This window comes from Hakea prostrata, chromosome 2, assembly GCF_041222555.1.
Source record: "Hakea prostrata isolate BN-2017 chromosome 2, UWA_Hpros_2, whole genome shotgun sequence".
NCBI classification, from domain to species: domain Eukaryota; kingdom Viridiplantae; phylum Streptophyta; class Magnoliopsida; order Proteales; family Proteaceae; genus Hakea; species Hakea prostrata.
Window position 1 is genome coordinate 61,589,917 of NC_142601.1, and position 14,218 is coordinate 61,604,134.

General features: G+C 36.1%; 1 protein-coding gene across 1 annotated transcript; it reads left to right on the top strand.

The window, feature by feature from the left end:
* On the top strand, positions 1–10,277 carry LOC149025448 (putative LRR receptor-like serine/threonine-protein kinase At1g53440). The gene is made up of 21 exons (XM_089143579.1): positions 1–133; positions 268–445; positions 1,187–1,258; positions 2,111–2,185; positions 2,280–2,351; positions 2,557–2,628; positions 2,746–2,823; positions 2,943–3,017; positions 4,909–4,977; positions 5,266–5,334; positions 5,546–5,611; positions 5,701–5,739; positions 5,826–5,875; positions 5,999–6,372; positions 6,588–6,786; positions 6,866–6,994; positions 8,273–8,376; positions 8,664–8,874; positions 9,008–9,245; positions 9,579–9,729; positions 9,846–10,277. The coding sequence occupies exons 1-21, from the start codon at positions 1–3 to the stop codon at positions 10,251–10,253; spliced, it is 2,862 nt and encodes a 953-aa protein (XP_088999705.1). The 3' UTR covers positions 10,254–10,277.
* Positions 10,278–14,218: the final 3,941 nt, after the last annotated feature.

Here is a 14,218-nt window from a genome sequence, read left to right on the forward strand (position 1 = left end):
ATGGTGATGAGACCTGGAATTCATGATCATGCACTTGCAAACAGCAAGGTTTTATGGGTTCTTCTCATCGTTGTTTTGTTGAATTGCTTCGCTTTGTTGATGTCTGAAGCTCAAACCTTACCGGATGAAGAAGGTGTGTATCTAGCTACAATATATAATGCAATAACCGATCAGTACTAGCTACAAGTACTCTCTCTCTCTCTCCTAGATCGATCCAAGTGAAATATTTTCTCTTGAGAATTGAATTGTTTCCTTTGATGTTAACAGTACAAGCACTCAAAACGATAGCAGAAAAATTGAAGAATCCTTATTGGAAAGGGATCAGCTCAAGTTGGTGCAATGGTGGTGCAGGTTTAAATGTGAACATTGGGTCTACGCCTATGGGCACGATCAAGAGCAGTGTCACTTGTAATTGCTCCTCCACTGTTTGTCACATCACAAATATGTAATGCTTCTAATTAATTGACTTCAAATATATGATTCGATCATCTTAATTTTGCTTTTAAATGTTCTTATTTATTTATATGTGCCAATGGAGGGTTAATAGAATGGTTACTAACTTGACTTCTCAGTGGAGTAGTCATGGTTCAATCCTTACCAATGGCATATGTAATATCCCCATACCCAATTTCCTTATATATATAAAGGGTGTCCTTATACCCAAATAAAAATAAAATTGTTTTTATTTATAGAATTTCCTCTAACTCTTCTTTGATTTGTTTGAATTTTAGTCACATACGTAATATTCCCATCCCCAATTTCCCTATATATAAAGGGCGTCCTTGTACCCAAAAAAAAAATAAAAATAAAACTGTTTTTATATATAGAATTTCCTCTAACTCTTCTTTGATTTGTTTGAATTTCGGTGAATTAACGAGGTTGAACCTCACTGGCCCTATTGCGGGGGCGCCCCCCTCCAAGGGGGGGGGCCCCCCCCCCCCCCCGCCCCCCCCCCCCCCCCCCCCCCCCCCCCCCCCCCCCCCCCCCCCCCCCCCCCCCCCCCCCCCCCCCCCCCCCCCCCCCCTCCCCCCCCCCCCCTCCCCCCCCCCCCATTATTATTATTATTATTATTATTATTATTATTATTATTATTATTATTATTATTATTATTATTATTATTATTATTATTATTATTATTATCATTATTATTATTATTATTTCTAATTCAAATGGTCACTCCCTTTAGGATATTGGAAGCAAACCAACTTGAAGGAACCCTTCCTCTAGAGCTTGGTAATTTGCGTCAGTTGAAGAGATTGTGAGCTTTCTCTTCTCTAGCTTCTACATGTTCATTCCATTATTTCCATCGATCAAAGAATTAAAGTTACTTTTTAATTGGACCCCCTTGAGGTTTGGCTCAGGTCACTCTTGTCAAAGAAAAATAACAAAGAAAAAAAAAAAGAAAAATAAAAGTTCCAAGTAATTAACAATAACATGCATGTTTGGGGAATCTACAAAAGCCGTATGAGGCAAAAAAGAGAGCTCACATCAATGTGGATGGCTTTCCAAATATGATCTAAGGATTGAGATTCGGTAGACAGTCTACGGAAGTTTCGGTTGGTCCCTCCAGATATGCGAGATGCAAACCCTTAGAAATGGCTTCCTAATAGTCCTCACCGATCGAAGATTCTCCAAAAGCATAACCAAATCAATACGTGGAACTCAATGTCCAGGGGCTATGGGTGCCTAGATCTAGCCCAAATAAGGGAGAAGGCAAAGAGCCAAATGAGATGAATGAACGGGCAGCGAGGAAAAGGTAGGGTAGAGTATGGTCCCATAATTGGTACAGAAGATGCAAGAGATCAAGAAGATTTACCAGTCTATTGATTTGATTGCAGACTGGAAATGTTGTCGAAGAAATAATGATGGTTATGCAATTATTTTGTTGTACCTTTATATATTATCATCATCGACATCAACTTTTAATTATTTAAATTGACTAGTCTATTGATTTGATTAATGCAGACTGGTAATGGTGTCGAGTAAATAATTAGGGTTATTTAATTATTTTGTTGTACCTTTATTATTATCATCGACGTTAACTTTTAATTATATTGATTACCATTTCAAATGAAGTCATTAATTGTATATAGATTTCTTACTCTTGCAGCGATGTTTCTACAAACAATTTAATCACAGGAATTATACCGGAAACATATGGAAACTTTAAAAGCTTGGAATATTTGTAAGTTGGAGGTAGTTAGTTGCTTGAATAGTTTTATAAAATTTTGAAATAATGAATGCCTGATCGATCGAATTAACTTGCTATTAATTTACAGTTCGATACAAGGGACTGGCATCTCTGGGAAGATCCCTAATTTTATTGGAAATTGGACTAGTCTTGTTTCACTGTATGTACCAGATTTTTACCAATCTCTCGTCTGTTTTCTTCATTTGATTGATTGATAAATTTTGAACAAATCTGACGAGGATTAATCTTGCTATTATTATTATTATATAAGAATTGAATATCTTACCAAAAAAAAAAAAGAATATCTTATATATGATGGCTTCGTCGATCTTTTTGGGTTTTTGCAAACTGCATGTCTATGGCAGTGATATGCAAGGCACTTCCATGGAGGGCCCTGTTCCTCCTAGCATCTCCTTCCTGAAAAGCTTAACTATATTGTAAGTATACCTGGTTATAGATCAAACTTCTAAAGTTGTTATACTTAATCAACCTGAATATATATTGAAGGATCAACAAAGATTTGGTTAATTTGTTGCATTAATTTTGAATATCAGGAGGGTGTCTGATCTTCATGGGACAAATATAACTTTTCCTTTCCCTGACTTGCAGAATTTGACATATATATGGGAATTGTGAGTTTTCCCGCTTCAATTGAAGAAATTTATTTGCAGTTGAAATACCAGCATTGGCTTATGCCAGTTTGTTTATGGTTCTGTGTGATAATGAGGACTTGCTTTCTTTGGTGATGTAGGACACTGAGAAATTGTTCTCTTATGGGTTCAATCCCAGAAGACATTGGAAAACATATGCCAAATTTGTGGAGACTGTGAGTTTCATTATATGAATATTCAACTTCTTCCCTTTTGACTAAGCTAATCATGTTCTTGTCCATGGATCTACTAAGTAATAATTCATCAAAAGTCGGTGTTTGTATATTCTGTTTCGCATTCTCATTTAAAATTGATTGAATAAATAATGTACCATGATGACAATTAATTGAATTGATATTTCCTGCTGGTTTTTCCTTAATTGAATTCTCATAATGTTATCAGAATTCAAAATCACAAAAACTTAAAGAACCTACAACCTTAAGTATTGTGGTAATATGTTACATGAAAATTACATAAAACCTATCTAATATTCTTTAGCAAGATCCACCAATTCACTTGAAGTCTACAATATTGGAGATTTGGGTTTTGCATATGGATAGAGTTGTGCCACATTGTCACTCTCCTTAAGGTTGTAGAGGCCCCATATTGGTGCAAATGGTATACTAACCAATCAATCCCCAAGGTAAAACAACCCTAAAATATGAGGCTATCTAATAGGGTTGTACTCCCTAACTAGGTTGCAATATCTCGATCTCAAGGCTCATCTCAATAACTTAAAACCTAGCGTTTTCTTGAGATCTAGGAAACCATGTACTGATTGGCTTTAGATCTCTTCAAGATCTCAATGAGTTGGTGGAATTTTTTCCCAACTTGAGGCTCCAACTTAAGGGTAATTAGGGGGTGATCATTTGGGACTTGATGTCCAGCATGTTTCAGCCCTTTTAAACACACTGGTGACCTTAAATTTATGAGGGAAATATATATATATATATATATGAATTCCACTTCAAACCCTAACTTGAAAACCACTATGCTGAAGTGAAACCTAAAAACTTTTTGTACACATCATACAGTCATATATTAATGCTAAATGTTCAAAATTCAAACATATTTAACACACCATGCATGTTTATAGTTCAAATTACAAAGTTTTGTCCACCAAACATAAATTACAAAGTTCAAACGATAACCCAATCATCAAAGTTACAAATCAAGAGTCGAGAGTCAAGACTCAAGACTATAGGTGCTAAGCAAATAATGTCGTCTTGCTAAATGAAAAAAGTGAGATCTTGTAGGTTCACGTACTATATGTCCATGAATACTTAAGGTTGTACTCAATTAGACATGACCAATGAAGAGGGATAAACCCAATAGAAAAACAAAGATGAGCATTTTTAAAGTGGACTTGATCTCCTATATACATGGGAAGATACAAGAAAGAAGTTTGTCTAAACATATGCTTAAACATCATGTCTTTTCCACAAGACGTACTTATGCCTATTACGGAGAGATACAACTTTTTAAGAAAATAAACCACCCCATTAGACTTCTGGTTAATTTCAGTTGTATCTTATATTGTTCTAATGTATGACAAGCATAAATAGTTTATTATAGAAATAACTCTTTGTGTAGGTGTTAATTTGAATTCTATTGTTTAATATATGACAAGAGCAGATGCAGATTATTTGTTACGAAGGTTATCCCTTTGTCTAGTTGCATATTTCTGAAGGTTTATATTTGTTTTGTCTTGATTTATTTTGCCTTTCCCATATATTATATTGTGGTTGACAAATTTGATCTCATTACTATCTAAACACAAGGCAAATTCACATTAAGGATTTGAGACTGAACTAATAACCCGATAAAAGTTCCATTAATTTCAAATTTAGTATCAAAGCTAGTTTGACTACTAGCAATAACTCCATTAATTTATTATCTTAAATCAATATTCTCCATAGACACAACAAGTGAATGTCTTCATGGGCTTAAATTGCTAAATTTAATTTGGTATTGATTAGAATGTATCACAAGTCCATCATTAAATTACATATGGACAATCTTTTATAGTTATGTTCTGAAGGGATTTGTTTTTTCTATCATTTGTAGAGACCTAAGCTTCAATAGGTTGACTGGTCACATTCCAGATTTTCAAAGTTCAACGAATCTACGGTTCTTGTATGTAGAATAAAATTTTTAATTTGTATATTTTCTTTTTATATGTCATTATTTTATTTTAGTAACTTCTAGTTACTGACTGTCCATTGGTAAAATTAATCAAAGAATGATGTCTCATTATTTCTTATTATCTATGATTAGCACTTCATTAAACTTTCCTGCTGGCATATTCATAGGTCTGTTGAATAAACATGATAATTCAACTTTTCTTATCAAAGATTTCTCTTAATATATTAAAGAAAATTTTATTTATTCTCACAATAGACACTATATTGTGTATGGACATAGGTTTCTTGGTAACAATTTGCTGACTGGAGAAGTGCCACAATGGTTGTTTACAAGCAAGAGCATAAAAGCGTGAGTATTTCTCCTCTTCAAAAATTTTTGGCGCATGGTTAATAGGATCTTTTAACTTCAATTGACTTGCTTTTTGTTGAATTTTTCACTTAGATATATTTATAGAAACTATCTCATGTATCTCAACATGTTCTTCTTTCTTTCTATTTTTATTTTTTTATTTTTAACCAAGAACTACAATACCCTAACATGATGCCACTTTATCTATCAGTGATTTATCCTACAACAATTTTACTGGATACGCTTTGCACACCAGCTGTGAAGAACAAACTAAACTGTATATTCAATACCCTATATTATCTCCTTCCACTTTAATATACAACAAATGATTTTCTTACTTCCCTAATGGAATTGGTATGTAAACAGGAAAACAATTGCTAGTTATTCATTTTCAAAAAACAATTCGTAAGTTTTTTTTCCTTCTCGAATGTTATTTTATTGATTAATAAATCTTATGAAGAAGCTAAATTTATCTGGAGAACCTTTCGCAGAGTTGACTGGTGCTTGAAGAAGGACCTCCCTTGCTATGAAAAACCTAAATGTAATTGTACAAGCTATTTACATTTTTAGATGACAAAACATTAGAGCCTTTATAGGGTGTTTACAAGTGATTGATAAGAAATAAACAAATATGACATCCCTCTGATTCCAGCTACCCACGCAGATCATTCATTGTTTATCAATTGCGGAGGTCCGTCAACAAATTTTGATGGGGAGGCATATGAACCAGATGACACACTTGAAGAGGATGCTTCAACATCATACATTTGTCACACTGATAGATGGGCTTCTAGCATTACAGGAAACTTTTGGAATAGATTCAATGATCAATATATCACTACAAACTCATCAATGTTGAAAATGCTTGATCCATCCATATATAAGACAGCTCGAATTGCTCCGATTTCATTACGATATTATGGCCATTGCTTACAAAGTGGTAGTTATACAGTGCGTCTCCACTTTGCTGAAATAACATTTACAGAAGACCAGACATTCAGTAGCCTTGGCAGGCGTATATTTGATGTATCAATCCAAGTGAGTGATTGACAATTTCTATCATTGGTATTTTGTTTATCTTGTCACTTAGTTTCTCTCAAGAAACTATGCTCTTGTTCCTTTACTTTTTTTTCCCTTCACATGTTTTTTGAATGTGTGTTACAATTAACTTTCCAGCTAATTCCTAAGGAACAGTGATAATCATTTTTTTCCCTTTTTACACAATATCTCTAACATTCTTTTGTTTTTTGCAGGGAAAAATATGTTTGAAAGATTTTAATATTGCACAAGAAGCTAATGGGACTGGTAAGAGCGTCATTAAGGAATTTAACAATGTTACTGTCAGTGGAACTACTTTGGAGATCCACCTCTTCTGGTCTGGAAAAGGGACTAGTATGATTCCCTATATGGAAGTATATGGACCCCTAATATCAGCTATTTCAGTGACGCCAAGTACGACACCTGTCCACTTTCTATTTTCCCCATTCTTTGCACTTCTCATTGTGATACTACAACTTGCTTGACTGTGCAGATTTTGACTCTGGACTTTCAATTGGAGTAATCATCATTATCGTTGTTGCTTCATGTGTCCTCATAGCATTGATTTTACTAACTCTTTGGGTGAAAGGTTGCCTGGGAGGGAAGGATCTTGATAACAAAGGTTGGACAAATTGATCATCCATGTGTTTGTAATGCAATGCATTATTCTATGCTTCATTTATAATTGACATGAAACTACATTTTAATTAGAAATCTTTGTTATTATTTAGGGTTAGAAAAAGTAATATGTTAGATATAGATAGGAAAGAGATCGGGAGTTAATGGGAAAGGAATAAAATAGAAAATGTAGGGGTTTCAGTATTAGTCAATTAAAAAAATAAAAGTAATTTATTTTGGAACAGTCTTAGGCTAAAACAAGGATTATTGGTTGAGAGAACAACATCAAGCCACCAACATCAATAGTTAAGATGGTTATCACATATTTAAGGGCCCATATAAATATCCACTATTTTGTTGTGATATAAAGTGGTTGCTTTCAACCCAATGTTCACGAAATGACTAAACACATTGAAATCCATTGTAATATTGTGTGGATGTAGTTATGTAGAAAATAAATGTGACTTCATTCATTTCCTTTGTCAAACAAGTGGGTGATATGTTTATCAAACCTTTTATCTAGTCCTACCTTTTAGAAAGATTGATCCAAGCGGGGCATGGATGATCTATATGCTCCAGCTTGAGGGAGAATGTTAAGTCATTAAGTGTGTCCCTCTAGTACTATTGTCTTGGCAGTAATATGTTAGTTGTTGTCACAATTAAGGATTTTTTATGTGATAATTGTTTTTGTCTTTTCTTCAGTTTCTTTTTCATCATGTAATTGCTAATCAATATTTTGTATTTTTAGTAAGTTCCTACTTACAGTCCACCTTCCCTTGGTTTGTAAATCTGTTTATAAATAAATGGCAGTCTAAGCATAATAACTCCCAAGTTGAGTATCTCGTGATTCCAAAATTTCCCCTATCTTCTCTTCCTTTTTCTTCTTCTTTTATTTGCTCTCTTGTCTTCAAGTTTTTATTATTGATTGGTTCTTGGTCTATGCTCTGATATTGTATTAGAACTTCTATATGCTCTCCTTTACTTCATATGTCTACTCTTTACGCTTCATTAATTTATTGGTTTGATCACTAGTTTTTATGCATTTCCCGCATATCATATCTTCATATTCGAATCACATGTTTTCACCTACATGTGTGCTCTATATTTATAAAAAACAATATCTATGCAAAATGTTTATAGATGCCACATGACACATACCATTAACTGGATATAATGTTTATAGATGCCACATGACACATACCATTAATTGGATATATTATGTATCATTATAGTTTCATCTGTGTAAGGAATATTACTAATTCTGCTGAACTTAAAGCCATAGAGCTACAAACAGGTCACTTCAGTTTGAGACAGATTGTGGCTGCAACTGGGAATTTTGATGATTCAAATAAGATAGGTGAAGGTGGGTTTGGGCCTGTATATAAGGTATGTCAGTGTTCAAATCTTTGACTCACCCTTCTCACTTGTTACCATCAATCTATATCTTATTTTGTAGGTTGGGCCTTTAAATTATTCTGGCAACAGTGTGCCACAACACTTTGATGTTGTTAATTTGCTTTAGTCTTCAATAGAAAAGACGAAAATGTAGGATGTAAATGAAAAGTTTAATTAAGGTTGGGGAATAGAATAGAAAAGAAAAGCAGTTTTATTTCAAATATTACCTTGTCTATTTTGGAGAAATAGTGATTCAAATTTTAATTATGTTGTTTTAGGGTATACTATCAGATGGCAAGGTAATTGCTATCAAACAGCTTTCTTCCAAGTCCAAGCAAGGGAACCGTGAATTTTTAAATGAAATAATCATGATCTCTGCTTTACAACACCCAAATCTTGTGAAGCTTTATGGATGTTGTATTGAAGGAAACCAGCTGCTATTGATTTATGAGTACATGGAGAATAATAGCCTAGCCCGTGCACTATTTGGTAAATCCTATACTGTCATGGTGAATATAATGTCTACTCTTTTAGTAAATGAATGATAGTCATTGACATTGTCTATAATAGGTTTGCACAGTAATTTATGGTTAAATGATGATACGTTGTGATATGCATTTAGGTTTTGAAGATCAAAGAATGCATCTAAATTGGCCGACAAGGCTCAAGATTTGCTTGGGGATAGCACAAGGTCTAGCTTATCTTCATGAAGAATCAAGGCTGAAAATTGTCCATAGAGACATAAAAGCAACTAATGTGCTGCTTGATAAGGATCTTAATGCTAAGATTTCGGACTTTGGTTTGGCTAAACTTGATGAAGAGGAGAATACCCATATTAGCACTCGAATAGCTGGAACTATGTGAGTAGTTTCTTTCTTACTTACTCTTCTTTTCTACATGTGAATATAGTTGTCAGGTGACTCATGCCATAGCTTAAGAATTGCCTATCCATTCAAGCATTTTCTTATGTCAAGATGATAACATACATTTTTCTTTCACTAGTTTATGTTGATTATTTTGCTTTGTTTTTAGATAAATATGTATGTTCTAGACTTTGTCTATTATACATATATTTATTAGGTCGTTTCTAGCATAGTTTTATCAGATTGCATTGGTATGATTTATGTGTTGCGTATAAGAATGACTATGAAATTAAATATAATATTAGTACCATAAAAGTTTTAATTTTGTAGAGGATACATGGCCCCTGAATATGCGATGAGGGGTTATTTGACGGACAAAGCAGACGTTTACAGCTTTGGAGTTGTAGTTCTAGAGATTGTCAGTGGAAGAAGCAACACAAGTTACAGGCCAAGAGAGGATTTTGTTTACCTTCTTGATTGGGTAATTAAGAAACCTCAAATTTATTTTTTAATGGAAAGAAGAAGAATGCTGCTGCACCTGCATGGTATGGTTGTGTACGTAGCTTTATCTTGATATATACATTTCTCTTCTCACAGGCTTATGTCTTACAAGAGCAAGGAAATCTGATAGAACTCGTGGATCCAATCCTTGGGTCAGACTACCAAAAAGAAGAGGCACTGAGGATGTTAAATCTAGCTCTTTTATGCACAAATCCGTCCCCTTCTCTTAGGCCTGCTATGTCCGCTGTGGTGAGCATGCTTCAAGGCAAAATTGCAGTTCAAGCACCTGTTGTGAAGCGTAGCAGCACTACTACTGAGGATTTGAGGTTCAAGGCCTTTGAAAAGCTTTCATTGGAAAATCAAACAACATATTATTCAAGCACTTCGCAAGAGAGCCATCCACAAAGTAGCCACGATTCTTTGATGTCTTTTCAGAGCCAGGAAGACAGACAACGAACTGAACGAAGGTCCTCAGAAATCAAGCTTCTCCCTGATCCAGAGTGACTACAGAAAGAGACGCAACTTTGCTTCAACCAATAAATGTGACTTCAGGGTCGGACAGAGAATTTTCATAACCTTGAATTAAAAAATTATCGTAAGCATCTTAATTGGAACCAAGTAATAGATTTGGGAAAATTAAATAACTAGTTACTTTTAAATTTTTTTTGTTACTAAGTAATGCAGCAAGTTATCTATCTATATACATGGTCTGGTCTGGTTCAAGAATATACACTGTTGCACATTCTGCTTCTACTTCAGATCTTAACAGGCTCTCAACAACACCAAACGATTTTACAGTAACTTGCCTCTGTTCAGTGAATAGACGAAACCAATAATTTTGCAATAAAATTCAGACTTATTCAGTCTAACGCCTCGGAAAATTATCAAACCGAAATTCACAATACGTTTAAATTTGAAAAAAAAGAAGTACCAATAGTGAACTCTAATATGTAGCATTGCACACTTCCAAGAAACAAAAATACGAGGGCTACAACTCAGAACCTGGAGAGAAGTAGAACCATTTAGCTGATCGATCGATGTTAACAAAATCCCAAAAAACTAGGGCACTCAAATAGACAGTTAAGTGCTAAAACCTTTACCAAAGTTCTCCAAGAATCCAAATAACCACTCCCAAAGCAATGACATCGAAACAAAAAAGGAATGAAAAAAAGAAAGAAACCTACTTGTTAAGCAAACCTAGTCTAACGCAGCGGAATATCAACAAGAATCGAAGAGACAGAAGCAATCATCACACAACACAGAGTTTTACTTGGTTCGGTCAGAGACCTACATCCAAGGATGAGATATGCTCTCACCAAGCTTATGCAATCGAAGAACAACAGAGAAGGATTACAGCCCTAAGATCAATGTGATAACTCTATACAAAAGGTAAAAGAAAGAAACATCAAGACAAGGAACAATCACACCTGAAACCACAAATGATAGCCTTGCTTCTTCTTCCCTGGAACGCACAACCGAGAGTACCAAACCAGCACCTCCACGCCCAAACAACAAGTGATACCTGTGTTATGACTAAAATATCCACTGCCGGTTCATACTGGTCGAACCAATCTTAGCCGTGTTTGATTGAGAGATAAAGGAAGGATGATCAGCGACGTCCAAAGAGGAGCGATGATCTGACGGCTATGATTGAAAAAGTGTTATAAGCAGGAAAGCTAGTATAAAAGCGAGGAAAGATTAGTAACAAGGTAAGTCTCTAGAATCAACCAAACTCTAAGCTCACTCTGATTGAACTCCCTTACTAGCATTTTAGAAGCTCCAGAGAGCTCTGAAACACCATCTTCACCATACTGACTAGATCGTCGGAGACGAGACGCCGATCAAGACGATCGGCTCCATTTCTTACTGGTATTCTGTTTCTTTCAGGAGTGAGAGGTTGATCGATCGAAGAGCAAACCAGATCGAATCAGATCTGAGGGGTTCAGTGCAGAAAACTATGGTTCAAGGCGATCGGCAGAAATAACACCAACATTTTGGCGCCGTCTGTGGGAACAGATTCAAAGTAGAAGCTATGGCTCAATCACCTGAGCGGGAGGAGGAATTACCAATAGAAATGGCGGAAACAAGCCAGAGGGAGCCGAGGAGAGTAAATCCAAAAAGAAGAACGAGAGAACTGGTTCCAATACCGCAAATCCCGATGATACAGACTCGACAGAGGCAGAGAATGATGGAGGATCATTCACCTCGTCCAACTGATCAGTTCGAAAGGCAAGAGAAGCAATTGGCGGATACATTGGCGACATCTCGTCCAGAGTTAGATCCAAATCTGATCACTGAGCGATTTGAGAGCATGCAGCATCAAATCCTAGAGACACAAAATCTGATGAGGACATTCATCAAGCAAATCGGAGTACATCCTGAGGAAAGAGTTCCGGTCTTATTAGCTGGAAGATCTCGAACTTTTTCCCGAGCAAAGACGACTTCTGTCCCAAATTCTCAGATTCAAAAGTCAGGAGGAAGCCGAAGGAGGTCATTTCTTAAGGAAGGATCAGGAGAGAGTGCGGATCCAAACTATATTCCACTGGAGACTGAAGATCGAGAATCGTCCAGGGATGATCAATTGAGTCATATCTGAAGCAAAAGGAGTAGAAGCGTTGGGGATTGGAGAGATAAGAAAGAAACAGGAAGATCAGGAGATTGCAGATCTGAAGTCTATGGATCGGAAATCCGTAAAAGATTTCGTATCCTTGATGATCAGATTCAACGACTGGAGAACAAAGATGACGGAGAAAAAGTTGAGGAAATGATGAACCAAAATCCATTTGCTAAGGACATTATGTCAGCACCATTGCCGCGCAATTTTAAACTTCCGACATTCACGATGTATGATGGAAGCACAGATCCAATGGAACACCTGGCTCAGTTCAACTCTGTCATAATGCTGGCAGGTAACTCTGATGTTTTAAAGTGTCGCTCATTTCCATCTTCCTTGAAAGGATCTGCAACAACCTGGTTCTTCAGCTTATTACCAGATTCCATTAAGGATTTTAAGGATTTGACGGAAGTATTTTTGTCAAGATTCCAAAGTAGCATGAATAGCAGAAAAACTGTTGATAATCTAGCTGCAATCCGTAAAAAATCAGGAGAATCGGTTCGAAATTACATGAAGAGATTCAATCAGGAGTCGATTCAAATTAAAAATTTGAATGAGGCGGTGGCATATGACGCTATGTTCAGAGGCCTAACAGATGAGCATCTTTTGGAATTCCTGATCATGAACAAGCCGGCGAATATAGCGGAATTGACGACTCGCTGTAACCAGTATGCAAATATGAAGGACATTCTCTAGGCAAGAAAAGAAACTGACAACAGTGGAGTTAAGAAGAAAGATGATGGAGTTGTGAGATCTGATCAGAGAGATCAGAGAGAGTGGAGGAATAGTAGGAGTTTTTCGAGAAATATTCCTGATCGTCAATACAGAAGGGACATCCCAAGACCATTCCAGGAAAACTACACTCCTCTCAACACAAGAAGATCAGAAATTCTGATGCGAATTCAGCATCAGGGATTTATGAAATGGCCATTACCTATGATAGCAAAGGCGGATGAGAGGAATCCGAATAGATTCTGTAGATATCACAAAGATCATGGTCATGATACAGATGATTGCAGAATTTTGAAAAATGAAATTGAGCGACTAATCAATCAGGGGAGATTGAACCAATTTGTTCAAAGGAGAAATGGAGGCAACAGAAGAAATGCCGCTGATCAGCCGAGAAGGTGGAATAATCAAACACCAGCTAGAGAAGACCAAACCAAGGGAGATTTTCAGTACAACTCTTCAGAGGAAAATGCTAAACAGTAGGAAAATCGGCAGATTCAACAGAAGCAGTCTCCTGTCATGACCATCCTGGGAAGTTTGGATTTGAATTCAATTTCAAAGTCTAAGGCGCATGCTAGGTACGTAAATGCTATTGAATCTCATGTTACTCCTAGAAGAATCAAACTGATGAAGGAGATAGTCTTCACGGAGGAAGAAATGGAAGGAATTCAAGAACCACACGATGACGCCATTGTGGTGGCAAACAGAGATATTCACAGAGTTCTGGTCGACACAGGATCATATGTAGACATAATGTCTTACGAAGCTTTTCAGCGATTGAAGTTGGATACAGTCAAGATAAAACCTTGCGGCACAAGGCTATTTGGATTTTCTGAAGAGTCCACTTCGGTAAAAGGAACTGTGGAGCTAACAATAACACTGGGAACACATCCACAAACGGTAACTACAGTTACTAAATTTTTGTTAATAAAAAGTCTATCAGCATACAATATAATTCTCGGGAGACCAACGTTGAATGCTATTGGGGCAATAGTTTCGACGAGACATTTGAAGGTCAAGTTCCCAATTGAAGGAGGCATTGGAGAATGCAAATCGGATCAGAAAACTTCAAGACAAAGCTATACAACCTTTTTGAAGGATTCAAAAGCACAAGGTAAGGCACTCG